Source organism: Grammomys surdaster, unplaced genomic scaffold (assembly GCF_004785775.1).
Source record: "Grammomys surdaster isolate TR1022 unplaced genomic scaffold, NIH_TR_1.0 125977, whole genome shotgun sequence".
NCBI lineage: Eukaryota > Metazoa > Chordata > Mammalia > Rodentia > Muridae > Grammomys > Grammomys surdaster.
In genome coordinates this window covers 2,703,873-2,731,204 of record NW_021620793.1, presented here as the reverse complement: position 1 = coordinate 2,731,204, position 27,332 = coordinate 2,703,873, and the positions used below count along the sequence as shown (strand labels likewise).

General features: G+C 49.8%; 2 protein-coding genes across 2 annotated transcripts in view; one reads left to right on the top strand and one right to left on the bottom strand.

Annotated features, from left to right (window-relative positions):
• Positions 1–7,306: 7,306 nt before the first annotated feature.
• Positions 7,307–27,332, top strand: part of Tmem51 (transmembrane protein 51) — a 49,865-nt gene continuing 29,839 nt past the window's right edge. Inside the window, exon 1 of the mRNA XM_028754011.1 lies at positions 7,307–7,549. The gene's annotated coding sequence lies outside the window, so the exon portion shown is untranslated. The remainder of the gene's footprint in view (positions 7,550–27,332) is intronic.
• LOC114609631 (60S ribosomal protein L18a) lies at positions 14,953–15,570 on the bottom strand. The gene has a single exon (XM_028754012.1). The coding sequence runs from the start codon at positions 15,538–15,540 to the stop codon at positions 15,010–15,012; it is 531 nt and encodes a 176-aa protein (XP_028609845.1). The 5' UTR covers positions 15,541–15,570; the 3' UTR covers positions 14,953–15,009.

Genomic DNA, 27,332 nt, shown 5'->3' with positions numbered 1-27,332 from the left:
TCCTCCTCCTCCTCCTCCTCTTCCTCCTCCTCCTCCTTCTCCTTCCTTCTTCTTCCTCTTCTTCTATGGGCTCTGGGGGGTTAAACTCAGATCCTCATGATTTGGCAGCAAGCCACCTTTCAGCCCTAGAGAGGATGTTGATTGCCACTTCTCTGCCTAAGTGTTGGGTTTATTTCTTCTGTGTCTAAGTCACAGGGGATCCTCGCGCTGCCCCAGTGATGCCAGGGCACTTACAAACTGGCAGCAGATCCTGCACAGGAGCCTGACCTCCAGTGAGCCTTCACACTGCCGGTCCCTCCCACTGCTGGTCCAGGCTTCAACAGGATGCTTCTCATGTCCTTTTGGTGAAAGAAGTGGGAAGTCCTCTGTTCTAGTTCACTTCTCTCCTGCTGTAATAAAACACTGACCAAAAGCACTTAGAAGAGGAAAGGGTTAGCTTCATCTTACAGCTTATAGTTCATCATCAAGGGAAGCCAGGGCAGGAGCTCGAGACAGGCAACCTGTAGGCTGGAACTGAAGCCGAGGCGGTGGAGGAACCCTGCTCACTGACCTGCTCTCCACGCCCGCTCACACTGCTCTTATAGTATCCAGAACCACCTGCCTAGGGATGGCACCACCCATAGTGGTCTAGGCTGTCCCACATTAATCAGGAAATCAGGAAGATGCTCCAGGGCTGAAGAGATGGCTGAGCAGTTCAGAGCACTGACTGCTCTTCCAGAGAACCCCGAAAATCCCAACACCACACGGTAGCTCACAACTGTCTGTCACTTCAAGATCTGACACTCCCACACAGACATACATGCAGGCAAAACATGAATGCACATAAAATAAAGATACATATTCTTTTAAAAAAGAAGAAAGCTTCTTAAGAAAGAAAAAAAGGATGGAAGGAAGGAAGAAAGAAGGAGAAAGAAAGAAATGCCCCCGTGACACACCCACAGGCCAATTTGAAAGGGGCAATTTCTAAATTGAGGTTCTCTCTTTTCAGATGCCTCTAGCTAGAGGTAAGTTTGCAAAAACCAGAATGTCCTCAGACTAATTTAAGCCTTAAGCCAGAAGAAAGTCAGGGAAAAACAAAACAAAACAAAGCAGCAAGCATCCTGCAATGCCTTTGGGGACTGGCAGGCCACAGTGTGAGGCTACTCAGTCTCACTCCCTCTGCTGTTGGAAATCAAGCCTAGGTGAGGTAGCAGTGGGCTGACATTAGCTGCCACTGCTGTAACCACCTTCCTGCTGCAGAACCTCTATGTGTAGGTGAGGCTTCCTGTTGGGAGCCGACTCTTAGCCGAAAGTGGCTATCATCTTTACAGCCATCTCGAGCCATATACCCTGACAAGAGACTTGTTTCAACAGCCTGCAATAGCTGAGCGCACTCTGATAAACATCTTGTTACACTGTTTAGTGCCCCCAGCTGCCAGGTGCTCCTGGTATCCATGGCTACAAGGCACGTGACGTAGTGGCTTCAGTTGAGATTGTCCACGAGGGCAAGTCACGTGGTAAAGGGTATAAATACCCAGGATTTCCCTTCTATAGGGGAGTAGAGGAGTAGGGGAGTAGAAAGTAGGAGGTAGAAAGTAGGAGGTAGTAGGAAGAAGTAGAGGAGTACAGGGGACTGAAGGAGTGAGAATATAGTAAGAAGACAGGAGAATAAAGAAGACTTGAAGAGACTCCACCGGACTCTGGCTTGTATCTATCTTTTGCGTCTCTCGCCCCTTTTTTCCCCTTCCTCCGTCCCCATGTTCTCTCTTGCTAGACCCTGACCTGCCGACCGGAGCAGCAGAACTGGCCGGCCTTTACAAAGCCGGCCTTTACAAAGTAGCAAAACCTGACGGCCGTTACAAAAGAAACGGCAGTTACAGCTTCCATGTGACCCCAGTGTCTCTGGGTGACCCCAAGAGCCACAGCCACCGAAAAGGGCCCTGCCAATACAGCACGCCAAAGAACTTGACAGGAAGGCCCAAGGACTGTATCGCTGGTGCAGAAAGAGCCCCTGGACGAGAGGATGAACCGGCCTGTGGTCTAAGGTGACAAGCTGCAAGGCTGAGCATCACACCAGGTTGAGGGTCTAGTGTGTCCTTGCTGGGGAGGCTGCACTTGATGCTGAGAGCAGTGGGAGGGGCCTTAGATCTGCACCAGACATCCTCAACTTGGATTTAAAGGGACCGATGGGGCATAGCAGGGCATCCCTGCACACACATCTGATGGTGAGAGATGGAGTCACTGACTCTGTACAATCGGGGTCTCCAGAATCACTGCCTGCCAGGCGTGGAGGTGCACACCTGGAATCCCAGTACTCAGAGGCAGAAGCAGGAAGCTCTCCGCATATTCCCAGGCTAACCTGGTCTACATAGTGAGTTCCAAGCTAACCTAGGCTTCATAATGAGCTCCAGGCCAGTCAGGGCTATATATAAGACCTTGCCTCAAAAAAGCAACAACAAAACAAACAAACCAAAACCCAAACAAAAACAACACAAGACAGGACAAGAGAAGCTGTACCAAGTGTTGGGATGTCCCTCTAAGCTCTGGTCCCAGTTTTCTGGCTTGTCCCCACTGGCCCATTGACTCTGGGAGAGTAGGCAGAGAGCATATTTCTGAAATTAATTTTTTCCAGTAAATGAGACAAAACCTATTTCCTTTAAACACTCTGATTTTGCACGGCATCACGTGAGCCCAGATTGTCTGCTTCAAGGAGCTGACTCAGCCGAGAGAGAGGTTGGGCCAGTATGTCACTCCTGAAGCCCCGCACACAAGACACGTCACTTCCTGGTGACCAGTAGGAGTGATCCAGCCAAAGGCCAGGTTGCACACGTACGTGACTTACTGCTGACTGCGGGAGAGTCAGTGGCAAAGATGTTTGACCTCAGCTCTTCCTAAGTACAGCAATAAGCCCCAGTAAGAGTAAGTGAGAAACTACACTCAGGAGGCTGAGGTTAGCCTGAGTACATAATGATTTCTGTTAAAAAAAAAAAAGTAAATGGGTAAAACAGGGACCTAGGAAAGAAAACAATGACAGATGGCAGAAGCCAAAGCCAGCAATGGAAAGCACAAGACTGACAGCTGGCACCTGACCAGCTTCTAAATATTTATAAACATATTCAAAATTTTAAATTAAATTTACTTATGTGTGTATGTTCGCACCCGCACATGTGGAAGTCAGAGGGCAATTTGGGGGGGGGGTCTGTCTCTCCTGTCAAGTGGGTCCCTAGGATCAAATTCAAGTCAATACATATTACCCACTGAGCCATCCCTGCTGGCCCATGAGCACGTAGATCGGTTGCTGTTTTATGTGTGTATGATGGGGCCGTACCTATGCTACTGTGCTCCTGTGCTGGTCAGAGAGCAATGTGGGGGCCATGTCCATTCCCCGGGTCTGGGAATTGAACTCACATCATCAAGCTTGCACAGTATGCATTTTACCCACTGCGCCATCTTGCTGAGCCATAAGCACATTTTTTTTTATTGAGTAGATATTTTTCTTTTTGACACATAATCAGAAGACGGTCTAGTCACTGACCAGCGACAATAGATTTTTTTTTTAATTTAGTGGGTTTTTTGGGGGGGAGGATTGGTTTGTATTTTAGCTTTTGGTTTTTAGAGAGTGTGTGTGTGTGTGTGTTGAGACAGAACCACACAAAGCTATCCTCAAGAAGGATTATCCTGGTCTTCTGATCCCCCTGCCTCTGCTCCCAAAGACACTGGGTTTACAGTGTACATCACCAAGCCCAGCTAGACTTTCATCTTTAAGCACCATGTGCCCACTCAGCCAGAGTTCAGGAGTGGCCCAGCAGACAGGCCTGCTCTAAAGAGTCCTGTGTTCCTGAGTGGGCAGGTCAGTCCTCAGCGACTGCAGTTCAGATGCCACAGGGACTCACACAGATTGTCACATTCTTCTGCCTCTGATACTCATATTGATCCTACAAGAGGGGTATTTTTAGCACCACTATTTTTATTCTGTTTTTCTTCTTGATGTGCTGAGGATGGGACCCAGGGCCACACACGGGCATTGCATTTCATTATTGCAATCGTCACTATGAGACAGGATATCATGTAGCCCTGGCTGGCCTCAAACTTAGCTATACACACAAGGATGACTTGCAGTTCTGATCCTCCTGCCTCCACCTCCTTAGTGCTAGGATTGCAAGAGTGTGCCACCCTACTGGGGTTTATACTCTGCTGGGAAACACAGGTAGAGTCTACATCTTCAGTTCCTGTTTTAAGAATTATTTAATTTAATTAGTTTATTGTTTTGGAGAGAGTTCCATTAAGTTACTCAAGCTAGGTCTGGAGATGTAGTGTAATGGAAAAGTACCCAGTTGCCAAGCTTTGATCCTCACCGATGACAAAAAAAAAAAAAGGTTGCCCAAGGTGACCTCAAACGTGCAATCCTCCTGCCTCAGCATCTGAAGCATCTGGAGCCGTAGGCATATGCCCCCTGTGTACCCAGCCAGCATCACTGTTTTTACATTTAAAGAAAGAAACTGAGGCCCAGAGAGGATAAGACATATTCCCAAGGTCACACAGTTCAAAGTAGCAGCAAAGCCAATAAATAAATAAATGAATAAATACAGATCTGATGAAATCTTACCCTCTTTCTAAATCAGTGATTCAGGCTATATCGCTATCTCCTGGTGTCTCTTGAGAAAAGAGCTTTCCAGTGGACAGTCAGCAGAAGGGCTGGTGAAATCAGCATTGGCCTATAGAGCTGAGAGTGCTAGATGTCTCCATTTCCCCTTGGCTACTGTAACAACTTGCCAGGAGGTGCTGCAGGGCTTAGAGCAACAAGGTTACAGCTCTGGAGGTCAGGTACCAGCTTCTCCCAGGCTAAAATCAGTAGCAAGTGTGAAGACCCTTCTGGGCTTTCTACCACATAATCGATTCCTACCGTTTCCAGGTCTTCTAGGCCGCTAACATCCCTTGGCCAACACAGGGGCCTTTTCAGAAGCTTTGCCTTCTTCCACTGTAACATCTCAGATACGACCAACCCTCCTACCTTCTGCTGATAAAAGCCCCTGGGACCACTTTGGATGACCCCAATCTCCAGATTCACAACTTGATTGTACCTGCAGTCTACCCTCTAAGGTCCTAGGTTCCAGAAACTGAGATGTGAACATCTTTGGGTGCCTCTTCTTCTGCCAGCTCTTGGAAACTCCTGACATGGATATTCAAAGCCAGGCTCCTGCAGAGAGGACTCTCAACTTAAATCCCAACTTCCTCAGTGCTGGCAGATCCGAGAATATAACTCTCCTCATTTTCTGAGGCCTCCCCTGAAAGGCCAGAAGGATCTTCCTCCTAGTGCTCTGTGAATGTCAGATGTTTGCCCCACCGGGTTCAGTAGATGGCAACCATTATCCAACCCCAATGTCCTGTGATAATAGATGCTCTAGTTAGAGTTACTACTGTTGCAATGAATCTCTCTCTCTCTCTCTCTCTCTCTCTCTCCTCTCTCTCTCTCTGTGTGTGTGTGTGTGTGTGTGTGTGTGTGTGTGTAGGGGGGTATTTGGTTTATGCTTCTACATCACTGTTCATCATCGAAAGAAATCAGGCAGGAACTCAAGCAGGGCAGGAACCTAGAGGCAGGAGCTGATGCAGAGGCCATGGAGGAGTGCTGCTTACTGGCTTGCGGCTTGCTCCTCATGGTTGTTCTGACTGCTTTCTACAGCACTCAGGACCACCAGCTCAGAAGTCCCCACAATGGACTACACCCTCCCCTATTGATCACTAATTAAGAAAATGCCCTACAGACTTGCCCACAGCCCGATCTTATAGGGGCATTTTCTCAGTTGAGATTCCCTCGACAAAGATGACTATAGCTTGTGGCAAGTTCACATAAAACTAGACAGCACAACAGGTAATAGAAAGTCACTGTCTGGGATTCACATCTTTGGATCGTTTCCTCTAAGGACACATGCTGTGGGCCTTGGTGAACTGGGACAGTGCTGGGATAAGAAGACAGGCAGCTCCTGTGTGGGGAGATGAAAGAAGAAAGAAAGAAAGGAAGAAAGAAAGAAAGGCATTAAGGCAGAAGGTTGGACAGGGTGCACAGAGCACACTTCCTTTGCTATGCTACTCTGGTTTTTCTCTGAGCTCAGCTTTGGCTGTTAAGTCCTTGGTCTCTCCCCACTTAGAAGCGACGGACCTGCCCAGCCAGATTAAATGCAGAGTAGGGGCGGGTCCGCGGCTGGATCCCGGCATGGAAAAGTACCAGTATTCCTTGCTTCCACCTTTGGGACTGTCTGAATGACCTGCCTCGAGTCAGTCCGGGTGAAATGCAAACTATAGGCCTGGGCTGTGCAGGGTTTTGGGGGCTTAAGGGAGACTGTTCAGGGATGGTGGGTGGGAACCCAGGCCGGGTTCAGAGTTGGGACGTGACATGTTAGCAGTTATTCTTGCGCTCGGACTTGTTTCCCAAAAAAAAAAAAAAAAAAAAAAAAAAGCCTTTTGCACCTCCCAAACTACAAGCCATTCCCAAATTAATCCCTTGCTACCTATTAGTGCAAATAAGAAGTATGTAGAGAGCGTGATTGGACTCCGGAAGTATACAGCTCGGTGAATTTGCCGATCAGGAGTACCCAGGAATTCCAAGTGAACTAGTCCGCCGCCAAGCTCTGCGGCTTATCCAGAGAGCAGTCACCGCCCAATAGGAGGCGCTTTTTGACTCCAGCCGAATTCTCTGACACCCGGCTGCCCAGAGACTTCTCAGTTCTTGAACTTCAAAGAGCTGGGCGCGCACCCACGAAGCCACCCAGGTCGGAATTCAGAGCTGGCAGGGGACACAGATCCGTGCCTGGAGTCGTGGGGTTCCCAGGCAAACTTCCAGGCAGGTGAGGCACCGCTCAATTCACATCACCCTCCCCGGCTCCAGGCGGAGGGAGAAGCCAGCCTGTGATTCGCTGGAAAGTTTTCTGCCAAGCTGGGAACGCGCTCCTTACGGGAACACTCCCGAGATAGGATAGGACTCGAAGTGGCGATCCAGAGGGCCTCCGCGACACCAGAGAACGGGGAGCTGGCCGAGAGCATGAGCTGAGAGGCTGGGAAAACTTCGCTTCCTTCCTCCTTCCCTCCTCCGCCTACCACTGGGCTGGGCGGCCGGAGTCCCCGCAGCGGCGGCCTGCGCGCACAGGAAGGTGAGTCTACAGCCAGGTGAGGTCGCCGAACAGGGACTCCCAGCTCCCATTATCCCGCAAGTGCCCCCCTAGACAGCCATCCCCCAGCCTCAGAGTGGGAGCTCCGGGACCCTGCATTGCTTTGCCCAGTGCCAGGCCCTCCAGCCTGCTCCGCCCCAGGGTCCTGGTCCCCGCCTGGTGGCGTAGGGCGCAGGGTGGGCAGGTGGGCGGCGCCTCCTGCAGGCGCCCTCGGTCCCTCCCTCCCGCTCTCGGCGCTTTGAGCTGTGCTGGCTGAGCACCACAGAGGTCCCCAGGCTGCGCACCCTCTCCACGCCGTGCTCCCCGGCTCCTGCTCCGAGGCCCGCGATTGCCTGGGGTGGGGGTGTCGCGGAACCCCCAGCCCCGGGCCTCCGGACAGAGACCTAGCGTGGCCCTCTGCTTTCGGGGTGAGTCTGCGTCCTCGCGCCGTCAAGTGTACGGTAGGGCCCGGGTTGGGTATCCGTGCGTCCCGGAGCATCATGTCGGACATGCTCTCCAGGGGACTTGGAAGCCCCGCACCCTCCGCAGCCGCACCCGGCCCATGTGAGGTGCTCCCGCCTCCCCGCGTCGCTCTGGCTTCGGCCTCGGGGGCCCCCTGTTGGCGGGGACAGGTGGCACCCGTTGTGCCTGGACAGAGGCACCTGGGCACTTTTTGAGGGGAAAGAACTTGGATAGAGCACTGAGCCGGCCGCGGAAGCCCCTGTCCTTGTAATGTGGGAGTGGACACTATGTACCCTTACTTCCTTCTGACTGTTACCGGAATCAGAAGCAATCGAGGTGTGGAGAGCCAGAGGTCCTCCAGGATCCTCGGTTTCTTCGCCTGTAAAATAGGAAGGACGGAGCCCTAGGCTGAGGCTAAGCATGCGCAGACCAAGGACTGTAGGTAAGTTACAGGGTGCAGGGGAGAGCAAAACACCTAGAACATAGTATGTTTGCTCGTAATTGGTGTGAGTATTGGGGGTGCATTTAAGGAGGGAACACCAAGTCTGATGATCACGCTGGCCGCTTTAAGAGAGGGTAGAAGCAGGAGACCTGTCTTGGAAGTTGCGATGGGGACCCTGCAAGGTTGTGGGTTCTCCTCCGATGGCACATGTGGTCCTGAGCCAGGTCCTTGGCCAATATGGGAACTTAGAGATGGAAGTCCGGATCGGAGTGAAGGGGCAGGACCTAGGTAAGCTAAGCAGGTTTACAGAGATCCCCACCTGTCCCCTCCGGGGCCTCCTCTGGCTGTTGTTTTGAAGGCTAACTTGAAAGTTGGCTTCTTAAGAGAAGGGTCACACAGCTTCCCCCTACTGAGACCTGTCACTCCAGGATCCCTGCGGGAATTACTCCTTTCCAAGTATCTCCCTCAGAACCAGATTACAGGTTCTCCCAACCCAGACGGAAAGAAAAGGGTGACCAGAGAGAGAGAGACTGGTGGCAATACTGTTGGCCATTGGGTATCACCCAAGGCCAGGCCTGCCCAATCAGGAAATCAAGGAAGTCAGCGGTAGATATGACAAGGGCTGTGTGAGGGACGGTGGACAGTCACCTCACCCCTTCTGTCTCCTCCTCCAAGATGAGAGCGCCAGCCTCCCAGACTGCAATAAGGCTTTGGTGGCACAAAGTCTGTAGTTAATATATTAGGGGGCTTAGAGAGAGAGGAAAGTGGGCACTGGTGTAGTCATCAGGACGTTGGCATCCCTGGGGGACAGGAGATGACAGGAACAGTAACATGGAGGTCTATAGGTGTGTGGGTGTGCTGGGCAGGGTACCGTTAGGGTAGTGTGTGTGGGTTTGTGAGTGGGTTAAGGGGAAAGTTAAAGGTCTAGGTGTTTACAATGAGACGGACTGGACAGGCAGTGGATGGGAGCATCCCACAGAGGTGAGCCATTTTGTGTAAGCCAGGAGCCGCCGAAGGTGGATAGTGTGGACACACATTCTATCCTAGGTTTTAAGGCAGGGGAGTCATCTGATCATTCTGGTGTGTGTGTGTAGGGGGGTCTCAAGGTAGAGTACTTACTTGTCATGTGAGGCCCTGGGTTCCATCTCTGGCACTGAACAAGTCACAGCAGCTGCAACTAGACACTCTTAAAACTTAATTCAAAAAGACAACCAAGAGCAGGACAACTGGCTCCGGACAGTAGAGACACTGAGGGGCACTGGGTAGGAGACCATACAGTAGGCAAGGATTAACTCGTGACCTTGACATGTGACTGATGATCAGGGGCAAGATTCCTGGACTCCACGGGAGGCCAAAATGGTTTCTCTTTCCCACCAGAGACAGGAAGCTCCACTGGCTCCCGGGATGTTGGCAGGGCTCTGGACCCCGGACCCTCCAGCTGTTGCTTGAGTTCCTGACGTCACAGGTTCAGGGCCTTCTCTGGCTACAGGGAGAACAGGAGAGGCAGCTCCTGCTGGTATCCTCTAGGAGCAGCTTGACCTTTTGGTTTTTTTTTGGGTGGGGCTCCAGATGTACACCAACATATTTCTGCATTTTTGCCCTTCCCAGTTCTGAGGCCTGCAGGGAGTCTCTCCTGTCTCTTCTTGCAGTTGCAGATCAAAAAGAGATCCCAGGGCGGGATTCTAGGGAGTCCGAGGCGCTGGGAAAGTTCCAGATGCTTCTCTCCACAGGGTGTGAGGAATCTGTATCTGGACTGCTGCTTGCTTTCACTTTTATGGTCAGCGCCCTGGCACTCAGGGATACATCCTGCACTCAGCAGCCTCAGGAGCAGCCTGAGGAGCAGCCTCCGTGTGTGAAGCTTCTCACTGCCTAGCGGCAACAGGAGAATCCTGTCATAGCAGGTGGAGAGGAGCTTCCGGCTGTCCGGGTATCACATTCATGCAACCCTGTAACTCAGAATGACCAGAGACCTGTGCAGCAGGTGGATTGCACCAGACTCCCTTCTGGGGTCCTTCATGTGATCCTGAGGGGGAGTGGCCACATGGTGGACAAACTGATTGATTTCATAGTTTCTGGGCTTTTTTGAACATTCCATCGAGTCCTGCTTCTCCCCAGCTTGGACAGGTGGTGTAGCCTAGCCTGGCCTGACAGTGTCTTTTTTTTCCCCAGCCCTTGGCACTAGGCCTCCTCTCTTGGGAGCTTTTGTTTGGTTTTCTTTCCCTGCCACAGGCCAGGCTGCCTTGACCACTTCCAGATGGTCCAAGACAGGGGCCAGAAATCTGACAGGTGGGTCTATGCTAAGCTGTTCCAGCCACCACACCTTGGGTTGATTCCTAAATCCTCTCTCTCAAGCCCCAGTCCTGTCTCAGAATGCCAGCTTGGCCCTGGCACACTGCCGGCTACCATTCAGCTGTTCCCTCTGGCTCCTGTCTCCCCTGGCCTAGATTTACAGGCTCAGCCGTCCTCACATTTGCATGCTGGTCACTTTAGGACCCAGGATGTTGGAACCAACGGGGGGGGGGGGGCCTTAGTTTCAGAAGTCCAATCTCCTAATCTTACAAATGGGGAAACTGAGGCCCGAGGAAAAGGAAGGGCATGCCTGAGATTAAAACCAGGACCAGGCCTTGATTTTCCCAGCTCTGTCTTGGATGATTTATTGTTTTATTTTATTTTCTATTAGTGTGTATGTGCAGGTGTGAGCATGCCAAAGCATGTGTGTATGGGCCAGAGGAAAATTTTTAGGAGTCAGTTGTCTCTTCTTCCATGATTTCTGGGGATGAGAACTCAGATCACCAGCCTTGACAGCCAGTACCTTGACCTGCTGAGCCATCTCACCAGGCTGTCTTGGATGCTTCTGTTTGTTTGTTTGTCTATTGTGCGACAATCTTCTGTAGCCCAAGCTGGCTTTGAACTCTATATGTGGCTGAGGATGACTTCTGGTCCTCCTGCCTCGCCTCCTGGGTACAAGGACCAGAGACATCCAACACCAGCCCCAGGTTATGTGAGGCTAGAGCCATTTTCAGATTCCGTCTGCTCATTGTCTTCTGGGAGGGAGCTACTGGTGACACGTGTCTGACACTCCCTCATCCACTGAGCCATATAGGTGTCTCTGCACCTGCAGACTAAGGAAACCACTGCTTCTCCAGATGGCAAGCACACATATGACTTGTAAGGACAGGAAAGGACAGTGTCACAGACCCAGCAACACTAGCTGTAAAGCTGACCTTCCTTACTCTGCAGTGCTACATCTGGTTTTGCATTCTGAAGTATTATGCTCTGAAGGGACAAGGTTTCCCCTACATGCCTGACGTCACTGGGCTTGGTGGCAGCACCTTTACCTTCTGAGTCAATTCAGTGGCCCACGGGAAAGTACTTTTTATTAAATTTCATTATATTATTATCATCATTATTATTATTATCAGTAGAAGTAGTAGTATTTTGAGACATATTTTCACTATGTAGCCCTGGCTTACCCAGAACTCTATGTAGACCAGGCTGACCTCAAACTCACAGAGATCCTCCTGCCTCCCTAGTCCTAGGATTAAAGGCATGTGCCACCACTCCCAGAATATTTTTATCAATTTTAAAAATCACATTTATTATCATTATTCTTATAGTGCGTGTGTGTGTGTGTGAGAGAGAGAGAGAGAGAGAGAGAGAGAGAGAGAGAGAGAGAGAGAGAGAGGTGGGGTACACTCATTCTCGCTGCTGAGGTCTGAGGACAACTTTGCAAGAGGTGCTTCTCTCTCTCCTTTTGCAATATGGGTCTCATGAAACGAAAAGCTTGTCTTCACAGTGTATGTACCCTGGATTCAGAACTTCCCTTTTAAAGAACTCAGAGACCTTCAAAGTAAAATGTGTCACCAAGCAGTACACCGTCAGGTTTGGTCTCACCGCACCTACCTTTGCCCGCTGAGCCACCTCTCGGGCTCAGGGGAAGTCTGTCTGTGAGTGTGGTCTGAGCCAAGCAGCGCACGTTGGTCTCTGCGGTGAAAGCGTCGGGCAGCCCTGCTCCGGGCGGCTGGGTTTTTATGCTGTGATCCTGGGAACTCAGGATTCCTTGGAACAGTCCCAGAACGCAGCTTGGGGTTTGCAAGGACAGAGCTCAGGGGCAAGAGGCAGGGCCAGCAGGAAGGAGGAACTGCAAATGTCCCAGCTATACCCTGGCTGCCAACGGTCCCTGTTAAAGAATTCCGAGACCTTAAAAGTCAAACATATCACAAGGTGGAGAAACAGTCTTTACGCAGCCTCTTCAGTTCTTCTTAAAAGAAACGGAGGCAGGGGTGGGTAGGCGCCAGGCCTCACTCTGATGAGGGTTTCCAAGCGGAGACAGTGATGGTGTCCCAAAGGAGGCTAGGGAAGCAGTGTGAGGCAGAGAGCTGGCCTGGAACCCACGTCTACAGCACAGACTGTACCGGCTGAAGGCCACAGTGAACATGCACTAGGAACACTCTTTAGGAAAGCCATCTGGCAGCAACCCTGCTTATAATGCTGACAGAAAGCGTCACCTTGTCAGGGCTGAAGAGATGGTTTAATGTTAAGAGTCCTGACTGCTCTTGCAAAGGACCTGGGTTTAGTTTGGTCTGGTCCCCAAAACCCACGTGGTAGCTCATAACAGCCTGTAACTCCACTTCCAGAGGATCTGATGTCCTCCTCTGGCTTCTTTGGGTACCTGCACACACATGATGTACACATGCATGAAGCACTCCTATGCAAGTCAATTAAAAGTAAATCTGTTTCTAAAAGCACACTTGGTTCAATAGCAGCACTTACCGGCACCCAGGCATAATAACCCTACTTCCTGTTTCATTTCTACTTCTTCCTCCTCCTCCTCCTTTTTAATATTCTCTTTTCTTTTTTGAGACAAGGTTTCACATATCCCAGGCTGGCCTCAAACTTGCCAAGCTGACCAGCATGACCTTGAACTCCTGAGCCTGCTGTGCTGGGATTACAGACATACCCTATACCCTCCACATCCAGTTTAGGTGGTGCTGGGGCTCGAACACAGAGCTTTGTGCATGCTGGGTAAGCTCTCCTCCAGTAAACGGTATTCCAGTTCTTGTCTGTCTGTCTGTCTGTCTGTCTATCATCTCTCTGCCTGCCTGCCTACCTGTCTCTCTCTCTTTCTTCCCCTCTCGTGTGTGTGTGTGTGTGTGTGTGTGTGTGTTTGTCTAGAATTTTGTAGATGACAGACAACTTCCCAAGACTATCTTCCTGGCCTAAGAGGACCAGGACCAGCCTAACTTAACCCCACATATATTGGTGGAACCAGAACTCAAACTTCCCATGGTGGGCCAGTGCCTTTGAGATCACCGTCTCATGTAATATATAATTCTGAAACTCTCCAGAAGGTTCTGGTGTGTCCTCTGCAGGAAACTTGGGGTGATTGCTGGGACTAAACCCTGGGCCTTGTATATGGTAAGCCACTAAGCTACAGGCCTAGGTACTTTTAGTGAAATCTCACATTTTGGCCAGCTTCCTCTTTACATTAGGTCTAGACAGAGGCTGAGAACTGACTTACCCTCTTTCCATGTGTTTTCCATGCCCCTATACTCTGGCTTGAGTAGGGTGTGGACCCCAACTGTTGATATTGGTGGAAGGAACATGATTTGTTTGTTTGTTTGTTTTGGGTTTTTTTGTTTTGTTTTTTTGGTTTTTTGTTTTTTTTTTAGATGGGGTTTCTCTAGATAGCCCTGGGAACATTATTTTTAAAAAAGTTCTCGAGCTTTCCCTAGAAAAGCAATCTGAAGAGTCTTCGGGTCAGTAGTGCCATGAACTGCAGTTTGCGGTTGGGAGTTATGGTAGGAAAGGTCTCTGGACAACTCTTATTTTCAAATGATCAGTGCAAATGGTTGTCTGGGTTCCGTGCCTAAGCATATGTAAGAATATTTGCATAAACAAATTGATAAACAAATGCACGGTTACAGTCTTTACTGACTGAGTCTGCTGTCAACAGGGACACAGTCCCTGCCCCCGGGGATGCGGCCTACGGTCCTGAGGGAGACAGTGGGGAATGTACCATGCAATCTCGGAATCTCATCAGAGGACCCGGGACCAGGAGGGAGGAGGGGTTAGCTCAAACTCAAAGTGCAGAAAAGAGCCTTATTTTATTTTAGAGACAGCATCTCATATGGCACAGGGTAGCCTAGAACCACATAGCTGATAATGACCTTGAATCTGCGTCCACCGGAAGAGCCCTGAGATCTCCCACAGCACACCTGCTTGAGGCAATGCTGGGAATTGAATCCCAGAACCTCACTCAAGATAAACAAACATGATATTTACCGTGCTAGACTCCTCAGGGAAAAGACTCCGAAAGAAATGGAGTCTGAGTTGAACTGGGTAGGGGACCAAAGTTCAGGTGCCTGCAAACAACCTGGTGGATGCAGCAACCTGTGCAAAGTTCCAGAAGGTAGTAGAGTTAAGTTCACAAGGGCCCATAGAGCTCCCAGGGCGGGGTGGGAAAAACCTACAGAATTTCCTTCCACAAGTTATTATAGTGGTGGCGCCCCTCCCCCCAAATTAAAACAGAGCTGCCATGCAATCCAGAAACTCCACTTCGGGGTATATCCCTCAAAAGAATATGGCTGAGAAGAGACATTTGTATGTTGTGCTCATAGTTGTCTGTGAGAGCGAGAATGGGAGAGGCGTTCACTGGCAGATGGGTAAACACACAGACCGTGACCCATACAGATCCTTCAGCCTTCAAATGGAAGGACCTCAGGCACACGCTGCCTGAGGACTTTATGCTAAGAGACAAAAGCCTGTGAGAAGGCAGACGGGGTATTGGTTATTAGTGGGTAGAGCTTGCCATGCAAACTGAGGTCCTAAATTCAGATCTTCAGGGCAGAAGAGGAGTGGGTTGCTGCTTTCCAGGGGCAAAGGGAGGGAAATCATGAGCTACCCTGTGCTGGGAAGGGGTTCGGGTTTTTTTTTTTTTTTTTTTTTTTGACAGTCTCAAGTTTTTATTCAGTGGATCTGTGTCTAGAAGAAGGTGTTGGGCCTCTTGGTGGTGAACCGTGGCTTGTGCTGGCGCCGCAGCACACGGTGGGGCAGTGGGAACTTGATCTTGGAGTCGTGGAACTGCTTGACAGCTGGCCGGCGGCACTTGCCAGCTGCAATCTCTTCCACCTTCATGATCTGGATGGAGTGTGCGCGGGCACGGTGCCGGGCACCCATGTCACGGTAGCACTGTGTGACCGCGCCAGCAGTGGTCAGATCCCGGTACTCTCGGTACATGTTGTGTGTGCCACTGCGGGAGTCATAACGCAGCCAGATGCCGAAGTTCTTCACACGGAGGGGTGACTTCTCAAACACCTGACCGCAGTACACAATCTCTCCGGATGACTTCTTCATCTTCTTCAGCTGTGACACAAAGTACCAGAAGCGGGACTTGGCCACCACATGGTTGGGTGCAAAGATTCGCATACGGTACAGTGGTGGTGTGTGGCATTTGGGGGTTGGCAAGCAGCGCCCTACCACCTTGTATTCCCGAAGCGTGCCCGACGCCTTCATGGCACTGCAAACTCGTTCACCACCACTCACAAAAGGTCGGTTTTTTTTTTTACAGTGTGGATCAGCGTGCTGTCTGTCTGTGATGGCTGGCCTATGACATGAGTGTCCTCAATGCCACCAAACTTTACGCTTAAAACTTGGTATTAAGGCTGCTGAGATGGCTTAGTGGGTAATGAGCTTACCTCGAAATCCCAACCTCCCTCCCCCACCCAGAGTTCTATCCCCAGAACCCATGAACAGGTGGCAGCCACAATGATGTCTTCTGATCTCTGCAGGTCAGGACAATAAAGTTTATATCATAAAGAACAAGTTTGCCCAGTAGAATTTTATCACAATAAAACGTGGAGGGACAGAATCATTTTAGAAACATGGGTCAGTACTCCTTGACTTTTCCTACAGATCAGGCGTGGCTCTTGGGGCGTGGCTCTTGGTTTTGGAGCATAGGGCACACAGGAGAGGCACTTCCTGCCTTCGTGGAGCTTGCGTCTTACTGGGGAGCCGGGAGGGGTCTAGGGAGTGAAGTAGGAAGCAGCAAACACTTGAAATCAGTAAGCAAGCCCCACAGACAGAGCTGGGCTAATATCTTCACGGCTTTCTTGCTGCCTGCAGACAGGCCCAGTTGCCAGAACTGGCCTCTTCAGAGACCCTCGCTCTCCACCCTCCCAACTAATGGCCACTGTTCAGCCCTCCACTCAACCCCAGGCCTCGGTCCCAAGAAGCCGCTTTCTACTTCCTTCATCCTTCTTCCTGCTCGCCCTGGTCAGGGAAGTCTGATGAGTTTTCACTTCCTGTTTTCTCTGCTTTTTTTTGCCCAGATGGTCCAAACTCTCTCTCTCTCTCTCTCTCTCTCTCTCTCTCTCTCTCTCTCTCTCCTTCTCCCGCCCCGCTTCCCCTACCCCTAACTCCTCCTACCCTCTCCCTCTGTGTCTCTCTGACTCCCTCTTTCTCTCTCAATGGAGAAAGGGATAAGTAAAGGCATGGACACTGCTTTCTGATTTTGGATGTGAAGCCGTCAGCTGTTTTGTGCTTCTGCCGTGACCTCCTGGTCACAATGGATTGCATCCTGGAACTGGACAATGGGTTGCACCCTGGAACTGGTGGTTGGAATCAACCCTTCTTCTTCCCATAGTTAGCATAGTTTATCATAGCAAATGGAAAAGAAACAGGATCTTTTTATACCAGCCAGGCTGGTTGGTCTGGAACTTGTGATCCTCCTGCCTCTGCCTCCTGAGAGTTGGGATTAGAGGTCTGTGCTCCCATGGCTGACTCTCAACCTGATTTATACCAGCCACAATGTAAACACTGTAGAATTCTTAAACTGAATGGTATAGGGAATAATGAAGAGAAGGAAAAGACCGTTTACACGTTCAGTACAGTCCCAGCTGTGTGTAGTTGGCTGAATCCTAGAATGCGGTTCCCATGGATACAAAGGGCATCTGCTCTGACCAGATATAAGTCATGGACACTATTACCACTGAAATTATGGGGTGTATTTGGATGTCTCTGGCCTTCCCAGTGCCATCTTTCAGCTCTGACTACCTAAAACGGTACAGTGTATTTGATTGTTACAACTTCGAAGTCTCTTCTGATCCTTCAGAGTTTTCAGATTGTCCTAGAATTCCCTGACTTTGAAAGCTTGACCCTGTGATGGTCAGGCAGCCGTCACTCAAACTGGGCTTGTCTGATGTTTTCGCAAAACTTGTCAAGGCCTTTCTGGTTCCTGCATGGAAGGGGTCCTCTCTCTTCGCTGTATCAGGGTTTGTAGGCTACCCATGTGACATTTTCAGCCACGATGGCTTTGAACACTGGATAAGTGGGTGTCTATCAAGTTCTTGCAGCCCTCCTTGGCAAGGGGCTTTTAACATGGTGGCAAAGGTAAAATTATACAGGAAATGGTTACTAGGTTAGGTTTCTAAAATTAAAGCATTTGACAAACTAGTTGGTAAACTGAGGCAGTGTTCGCAGCACACACCTGGAAGGATCTGTTCTCTAAACACTCACAGGAGCTCTCTGGGTCAGCAGGGAAAAGCTGAATGCCCCTGCCCAGGCATGAGATAAAGATGAGTTGTTACTGTGGGCACAGGGGAGATGTGGAACTGCATCCCACCTGATGTATTCAAGGCCATGCCAATTCAGACCGTACTCTCATCACATAAGAACAGAAAGTGTTGTAAAATCTTAAGTTAATGGGCAGGTAACATGGCTCACTGGATAAAGGCATTTGCCTTCAAGGCTGATGACCCGAGTTTAGTCCCAGAGACTCACAGGGTTGAGAGAAAAAATCAACTCAGTTGTTTCTCTGACCTCCACACGAATTATGACATTTACACACCCACATATACACATGCATGAGTATACACACACAGTAAATAAATAAGAGTAATAAAAACCTTAAGTTAAAAATAAAGTGGGCACTTGGAGTGGGGCGCTATTGAAAGAGTGTTCCTCTAGCATGTACTAAGCCCTGGATTCCATAGCCTGTGCTACATGAAACAAATGTGGCAGAGTATGCAGATTATCCCACTGCTAAGGATCAGAAGTTCAAGGTTATCCTTAGATACATAGTGAGTTTGAGGCCAGCCTGGGCTACATGAGACCCTCACTCAAGTTCAGGAAGGAAGGAAGAAATAGAAGGTGGTACTTTCATGTGTCCAAGGTGGGAATGTAAATCATTCGGTATCAAAGGTTGAAAACAGATCCCCAAGCACTGGGGTTATGTCTCAGTGGTAGCGGCCCCACCTCCACCCCCAAGGACTAAAAATATCCCAATATAAATATATTAGGTCTCAAACCATGTTGTAATAAGATTGTATTATGGGAGAAAACAAAAAGAACGAGTGTTTTCACTGTATACAAGAAAGTCGGGGCCCTCACCGATCTAATCAGTAATTAAGGACTGCAGTGTAATTAGTTTTCATTTTCTTCCTGCCGGGCTAGATTTACTAATGGGTATTTAATAAACAAGCATCATTCTGTGGCTAGAGAAACTGTCTTCCTCTTTAAAAAAAAAAAACCTCCGTTTTGTTGTGAATCTCCACAGGTTACTACTAGGGAGGGTGGCCTTGTATACTTCTGTGGCTTGGTGAATATTCCCAGTGGCTCCTTTTGGATTCAAACTTCAGTCCTCTTTCAGGGGCTTAGAAAGCTGGGATAGTGAACAAACAAACGTTCTCCTAAAATCTCCTGCCTCTGCAGGTGACTGTGTGTTTGTCTTTAGATAAAATGAACAAACTTGTATGGGTTTGGCCAGTTCTTCCAGTCAGTAATATTGCCAGTGAAGTACAGCCAGCTTGTTACTATCCTGCATGGAAATTTAAGGGTCCACAGAGAAGACCCAGCAGCAACCATCTGGAGTTATTTCTGGTCTTAAGTCTTTGCCTACCTGCACCCCCACCAACTTATGAGGTTGCCTAAACCCCCACTGGGCAGGAATCTAGCCTTGTCCTCATTGCTAACCCCTCCCTTCCCATCACAGGCTTGGAAGTAACAATGGTTTGTGTATAGTTCCTAAACAATGTTTTATTAACTCTTGTTTAGTTACAGAAGTTGTGTGTACACATGAAACAATCAGTGTCAAAGGTACTCTAACACTAATACTGAAATCCCTTTTAATTTCGGGGCGTCAACCAGAGCTACTCAAAGTTCCTGACTCCCCGCAGGCGCTTCCTGACATCATCTCTCCCCTTAGTGATACTTTCAAATGCTGCGTTTACCTGATCGTACCTGAGCTCGTGGTAATCAGAGCAATAAACTATTGCAGTTGTCAGGAGCTCCTCAGAACCGTTGAGTCATTTTAAACGTGCACGAACTCATATCCGGGTCATAGCGCCATTACAAACCCGGAATTAACCACCTGGGAGTTTCATGCATAGACCTCCACGTCTGCATTTTAGAAAGAGAAATCAGTAGCTTTCCTCAGATCTTCCAAGAGGTCTGTGCACCCAAAGAAAAGAAAAGTCAGAACCAGGCAGGGAGGCCTGAGGAGCAGGGAAGCAGGTGGCCTTCGTGCTGGGGTGGTAAAAACTTTTTACTGGTGGTTTGTATTTCTCTAATTGCCAGGCAGAGAGGCCATTGATGTGATAGCTTTGTCATAGGTGAGAAAGACTGTGGCTGATGCCTTTAGAGATGAAGTTCCCAGGCTTCCCCAGCCTTCCTCCCCTCTTGCCCTGACTCACAAGTGTGGAGAATCATGCTGGCAGCCAAGAAAGAGCACACGTGCTCTCTCTCCCGGGATGAGCTGGTTACCCGGAACTTGAAGAGGCTTCCTGTAAACTGGCTGAACACTATTCAAGAAATAGCTAGGGAAATTCCTGAGAGACAGAGCCACATCTGCAAGCCAAAGATGTTTGGGGACTGTCCTTAACAGGATTGATGTCTGGAGCAGAGGGAGGAATGTCCTTCCAATCATCCTTGTGAATGGGGAGCTACTGAATGTCTGCAACAATCTTATGACTAACGGGGAAACTGAGGCAGGGGGCCACTACCCACTCTGCAACAACGTCATACCTTAAATAGTCATAATTTAAATATGGATGGGAGGGTCTCGGCTCTACCGTCCTTTAGGGAGTCCTGTTCCCTCACCTTCTGTACTTTCATTTCTAAGGGATTGAGTAATAATATTCCCAGCCAGGCCGTTTACCTGCCATGTGGTGGGCCACTTCTTAAGGGAGCTAAGTATGGCCAGCCTGGGCTACATGGATGGAGTTTGGGGAGACTTCTGGGGTAAAGAAATGGGGTGATTCATAGCATGGGAGAAGTTCTGCACATCCAGGCTCCTCGGGGTGCTTGTTGTGTTGACATGACAAGGTCAGCATGAACCAAGGGTGCTGGTTTTTGCTTTCTGATCTCAAAATTGATGAGTTATTTCTGTGACATTGAAATGAGCCAGTTCAAGCCAGATGGGATTATATTAAAGGCAGGTTTATTGGAAAGCTGCTCTCGAGTGAGTTCACTGCCCCAAGGACTGAGGCCAGAGAAGTCGCCATGGGGGTGGGGAGAGACAAGGGGAGATAGGGAGCTGGGAGAGAGAGGAGAGGGTGCAAATGAAGGGGGAGAGGGAGAGAGAGGGAGAGAGGGAGAGAGGGAGAGAGAGACAGAGAGACAGAGAGACAGAGAGAGAGAGAGAGAGAGAGAGAGAGAGAGAGAGAGAGAGAGAGAGCCCAAAATGTTGGATTACATAGGGAAGAGCCTCTCAGGGAAGGGCAGCCCAACCCCTGGGCTGGAAAATTCAGTGTTGGGGGCAGGGTATACCAGATAGGAACTGAGGGATGCTGGAAGAACCTGGAGGCCAGGTCTGCTTTGATATGTAAAATATGCACCTCAATCCCTTGTCCCAGGGTCCAAAACCCAACAGAAAGGTCACATGCTGGACACCAGTGCAGGCCAGTGGTTTCAACAGAAGCAACTTCCAAGTGTCTATAAAAAGAGCCTAGGCCACTGTTGTCCTCACCACTCACCTGCCAGAGGTGGCATTGGAGTACAGCAGGCCCAGAGAGCAGTGTAGTTCTCAGCAGCCCAAGGCCTCCAAACCTGAGTTTTAAATTCATCTGAAAGTCCGTGAGGCCATGGAGGTGACTCTGGTTTTGCTGCGCTGTTGGTAACAGGGCCACCAGCTAGGACTCAACTCAGTCAGCCAACTTCCAGACTCTGAGCTCTTTGTCTAAATTGGTTTTTATTACCTTCCTTCATGGCGTGAATGTGTGCATGCAGGGACCTGTACATGTGCCACAGCAGCATGTGGACATCAGAGGACATCGTGCAGGAATTGCTTCTCTCTTACGACCATGAGGGTCCCCAGGGATGGAGCTCAAGGTCAGGCTTGGAGGCAAGGGCCTTTACCCACTGAGCCAGAGGGATGTCTATGTTTGTGTTGTCGAGGTAGCAAGCCCCTCTTCCCACCGAGCAAAAGGCGAAATGGTGTGAAATGTGTGTCTTGTAGGTGAGAATGCTCAGGTTAGCACATGCAGAGTTGCTGTTGCTGCTGGGTGTTCAACTCATCCCAGAAGCCATGCTGCTCTCTGTGGGAAGGAGGCTTGGCTAGATACTACAGATAAGGCTAACCCCTCACTCCCCCCACCCCACACAACTGAAATGTTTTCTCGTGCGAATTAAGTATCCAACACAAATTTTGGTCCATCCATGTGGGTACATCGTGGGCTCATTATGGGAGAGACTTAAGAAGATGAGTCCAGTTGTAAACTGGCAGGCTCCAAAACTGCCCTAGCTATTTTTCATTTCAAAAACAGCAAGAATAATAAAACTTACTTTTTTTTTAAATTTTGTACATAGACCGTGTGTGCGATGGGCATGTGGGGGGCCATATACATGACACAGCTTAAATATGACACAACTTTAAATATGACACAGCTTAAAAATGCAGATCAGAGAACAACTTTGTGGGGTCCGTTCTCTTCTGGGGATGGAACTCAGGTTAGGCTTGCAAGGTAAGCTCTTGAACCTGCTGATACATCCTGTGGGGGAAAAGTAAGCCGTTTACCATACGGTTCTGACAGTAACTGCTAATAAACTATGTGAGGTTTATATACCTCTGTTCTTAGCTGTACTTAATTTCTCACCAGGAGATATCTATTACCTTGGGTTGACACAACATTAAAATTCACACCTTTGTCCTAATGAGAGTGAAGACCTTGGGCCAACCCTTAGCTCCTCTCACCAGAGAGAATAATTTTAGGTTTTTGTGAGGTCTGGGTATGACGGCCTGCAAGCCTGTAATCCCAGCGCTCGAGAAACTGAGGCAGGAGGATAGAGAATTTGAGGCCAGCCTGGACCAAGGGTGTGGAGGGAGGAGGGGGATTTTGGGGAGATTAAATGAACTGAGTGCTAGTTGGGAGATATTTTTTTAATGTTGCATTTTTAAGAGACACAGTCTCTCACAGACCAGGCTAGACTCTAATCCACTATGTAGCCGAGGATGCCCTTGAATGACTACTCCTCTGGTGTCAACCTCCCCAGTGCTGAGAGGATATGAGTACACAGCCATGTGCTGTTCTCCCGGTGCTGAGGACTGAACTCAGGGCCTCGTCTAAGCCAGGCAAGCGGCAGCTGAGCAACATCTCCAGACCCCACAAACCTTTGGATACCTTTTCCCTATGATGAGTCTGTTCCAAATCCAAACCAGCCACAGCTAGCAGCCCATGGCGTTTCATCTCAGAAGGACCAGTGTTGTGGTCCCAAGAGCAATTTGGCTACCCCATGGTGTTCACTCTCTGCCTCTGGACACGGTGGCACGAAGAGGCTGGGCTCTTGCTTTGCCACGTCACCAAGGACTCTTTCAACTGACATCTGGTTTCTGTCTCCTGCACAAAGAAACCATTTGGTGTTCTGACATAGTGACAAATAAGAATGGACAGAGTCAGACAGTCTGAGCCCTCATCTGTTACCCAGGGAGAAGAATATTGCCACCTGCCCAGGGTGGGGCTGAGGCTGGAGGGGTCCCGTAAGGATGAGCTCAGCCCTTCGGCGAACCTGTTTCCAGTGCTGGGCACGGCAGCAAAGGCCTGTGATCCTAGCTGCTCAGGAGGCGGGGCTGAGCATCTCAAGTCCAAGGAGCAGCTTACGGAGAACCCATCCCAAATTTCAAACTGAAAAGGGCCAGGTATGGTGGCACTCACCTTCAAACCCTGCCTTCCCAAAGTTGAGGAAGACAGGCCTCTGTTCATTTGAAGCTAGCCTGGTCTACATATGGAATTTTAATCCAGCTGGGGCTATATAATGAAAACATGTCTCAAACAAACAAACAAACAAACAAAAGCCAAAGCATGAATCAGTCAAAGCTATATCACAGGGTAGAGTGCTTGCTCAGCAGGTGTGAGACCCCATGGTCAACCCCCAGTCTCCCCTCCACTGAAAAGAAAAACCCCGACTCCCTTAAGCAAGTATTCAAAGTACCCCACCCCATCAGTGTTGGTGGCTGCTGGCAACCATTAACCCAATGTCTGTCTGGACATTTCACTTATCATATGACCTGGTATAGGCAGCTTCTTTTTTTAAAAAGTTTTATTACATTTTTATTTGTTTGTGTGTGTTTGTTGCTCACGTGGAGTTTAGAGACTGATTTGCAGGAGTTGGCTTTCTTCCCAGGATAAATTCAGGTCCTGGGGCTCCGTAGCCCAAAGAGCCGTCTCACTGGCCAGTGTTTTTATTTCAGTTCACTTGCATCACAAACCTCGCTCTTTCCTTTAAGTCACACAGCGACACGTGCTGGCTTTTTCGACGTCCACACGTGTCTCTTAGATTTCAGTATGTGTTCCATTGCCAAGAGGCCTGCTGAAGTCGTTTCCCCAAAGTCTCCGCAGCCTTAGGTGGAAAGGTCAGAGATGAAGATGAGGTCACTGAGGGTCATTCAGGGAAGCTGAGACCAGGGTGGGGAGCGAGGCTGTATTCAAATATGTGGGAGGCAGAGGACAGGGCCGCTGAGGGTGGAGTCTCACGTTGGAGAAGCCAGGGCATCTACTTGCAGACATGTAATTCAGGGAGTCTAACAGAGCAGCCTGGTCCAGCCATTGTCCCCCTACATGTACCCAGTCCCGTGGTGGGCCTGGAGCTGCTGGAACCCGTAGTCTATCTGTCCACAGCTAGGCGCAGACACCCCGGAGAGCTAGAAAGCCACTGCTCCAGTGACCTTCCATGTGGCTCGGATCTCACAGCAAGACTGGTTGTCTGGTCCAGATGTGCTCCATCCTTGTAACTTCCTGCCAAGGTCCATGGCTGGACCAGCATTCTTTAAGGAACTTTGTAGAAACAGGTTTGGCCCAGTCTTTGCAGTCAGATATCAGCAGGCAGCCAAAGCATCAGAATTGTGAACTCTCTAGCTGACTCCACCCATTTTAACTTAATGCTCCCCTCCCCCAACACACAGCTTTTTCTGACAAGGTCTATAGCCCTGCTGACTCCCAACCCATTATGTAGCTGAATGCTGGGATAACTGGCATTCACCACCCTACCAGGTTTACACAACGCTGGGGACTGCAGCCAGGACTTCACGCACATTAGATGTGCCTCTACCTTCTGAGGTAAACTTTGCCCCATCTGCCCCAAGCTCGAAGAGTTTGACGCCATGGAAAACTGAGGGCTGTGGAGCCACGAGGCTAGGAATTCCAGTTCTGATTTTGGTACTTGCTAGTTTTGTGGTCTTAGGAAAACGACTCACGCTTCCTGATCAGATGCTTTCTCCTTATCTGTAAAATGGGTGTGGCACCGGCCTTCCTCACTGAACCAGCGCCAATGGAGGCTGCCACATGTGTTACACTTCTGGTGAATAAAAGACTGTGTAGTCAACAGTGGACACCTGGACTTACAAGTGTCCCGGGCTAATGTCAGACCAACCAGTCTTTGCTGTCCTCCTGGAAGCCAGACTTGGCCTTGACCCCGTGTTTACATCATAAAAGCCAGACTTGCTTTTCTTGCCCCTCCCCCTTCACATTCCAGGCATTGTTTCATATAAATATCTTTTGCTTGTTTCTTCTTTAGGCAAACCCCACAATCTCCGTCTTAAAAAATATTTCCTGTCCAGACCCAACACTCAGCCCACTGTATTTGAAATAAGTTTGTTTTCTTTCTTAGTGGGTTTGTATTATTTGTTTGTTTGAATGAGGTAGCCCAGGCTGGCCATGAACTCACTAGGTAGCTAAGGATGACTTTGAACTCCTGCTCATCCTGCCTCTACCTCCCCAGCACTGAGAGGACAGGTGTGTCCCACCACGCCAATGAATGATCTAACCCCATGCTGGCAAGTCTCTGACGTTTCTGCACCTGCTGTCTGATGTTCTTTGACATTGCTGCATCTGTGTTGGCTGAAGGAGCTGACAGTTTCCTCAGACTTGTTCCCACATCAGATCAAAGCTGTGTCCCGGGCCAGCTGAGGGCATACGGAGAGACTCGGCTTTGCCATGGCTACCAAGGAAACTGTCAATCCCAAGATGCACATAGCAGCTTCGAGGGAAAAGGCTCCAGTTCGGCAGCGTGGAGGTGGGGAAGGGAAGGGGAACCCGGCGTTCAGTGATGGAGGAGGAGGCTGGGAAGATGGCTCAGTGGAGACAGTGCAAGCAGATAACCATGGGGACCTGAGGGTGATCCCCAGCACAAGTGTCAAAGGACAGAGATGGTGGCTTAAGCTTGCAAAGCCCCCGTGCTGGGCCAACCTTGGCCAGCCAGTGTTCTCTACTTGGAGACCCCAGATCCTGGTGAAAGACCTGTCTCACAAAATAAAAAAGGTGGACAGCTCCCAAGAAACGAGATCAACCCAAGGCTGATCACACATGTGAGTGAGTGAGCACATGCATGCACACACACATACACACACACACACATACACACACACACACACACACACACACACACACATACAGAGCTCTTCAAGGTCTTTGTATTTGAGGCTTAGTCTCTGGCCTGTCCCAATTGTTGGGAAGTGGTGGAACCTTTAAGAGGCTGGGGTCTTCTGGGAGGAAGGTAAGTCAATGATAACATGCCCTTGGAGGGGATACTGGGCTCCAACTCCTCCTCCTCCTCCTCCTCCTCCTCCTCCTCCTCCTCCTCCTCCTCTTCCTCCTCCTCTTCTTCCTGTTTTCTGAACTAAGCTGTCTGTTACCTCTGCCATGTGCTCCTCCCATGATGAGCTGTCTTACTGGCCTGAAGCACTCAGAGAGGAGGAAAAGGAGGCTACGAGGTCTTCATGGTGGGCAGGGAAAAGGGGAGCTGTCCTGTACGTGAATGTGCCACACCCTTGGGCTGATTTTCCTGGGAGGGAGCTCATGTCTACCCATGCTGGTGCTGCTTGAGCAAGGGTTCTGTGTTCAAAGTGAGCATCTGAGGGGGGTGTAATGTAGGGCTGAGGTGAGCTGAGTGGTCCAGACTCTCTCAAAGGGAGAAGTCTCTGTGGAGCCTGTGAGGAGCCTCTCCGATGCACTGATGACAAGGACTGGAGGGTTGGCATGATCAGTCATGCTAGCTGACGAAGACTGGGTGAATCTGGTTATGATGACGTGAGGACCCAGTCAGGGCAAGGAGGTGCCCCAGGAAAGATGAACTTTGTGGAAAAGCAGTGAGTTTGGAAGACAGTGGAGTGTGCAGAGGGCAAGAATGGTGCCGGAGTGACGAGTTTACATGTCCAGAAGGACTCTGCCAGGAAGATGAAGAAGTCAGGCCAGACATGTGGCAATAGGGAGTGGCAGTGACTATGGCAAAGTGGAGGCTAGACCCCTTCCTTGGGCAGAGCTGTGACTCACCCCAGGTACTGGGACAGGTAGGACCAGTCATGTTTGCATTCAGCCCCACTGTGTTCCCATGTGTATCTAGTACATAAGATAAACATGCAACACCTCCCAGGCCAAATAACAAGCTTTGGGGAGGGGTGTGCCGTCCTGGGGCTGCTGGTCTGAGGCGAGGGTGTATGTATGTATTGAGGGAGGAACAAGGAGGCCAGAGGGTGCCCAGAGTCACACAGCATGCAAGTGCAGGTCACCAGACCATTCCTGGCCCAAAGGGGGAGGATCTGGAGGAGAGAAGGAGCAGGCAGGGAGTAGTGGTGGCTGTGGGAGGGACATGGAGAGTCACTAGCTTTTGTCACACACAAATGGGAAGCACTGCTTGCCAAAGGTGATTGCTTCACGAGAGGGCGGAGCCTGGGCTGTGCCTCATAGGGATAGGTATGGAGTGGCTTCTTTAGTGCTCATCCGTGCTTCTGGTAAACGTTTGGCTATGTCTGGGATGGGAAAGGAGCTGTTTTCCTTGGTTGGTTGGTTGGTTGGTTGGTTGGTTGGTTGGTTGGTTGGTTG

Excerpts from the sequence above, each read along its gene's own strand:
- LOC114609631 (XM_028754012.1), bottom strand. The coding sequence starts at position 15,540 with ATGAAGGCGTCGGGCACGCTTCGGGAATACAAGGTGGTAGGGCGCTGC.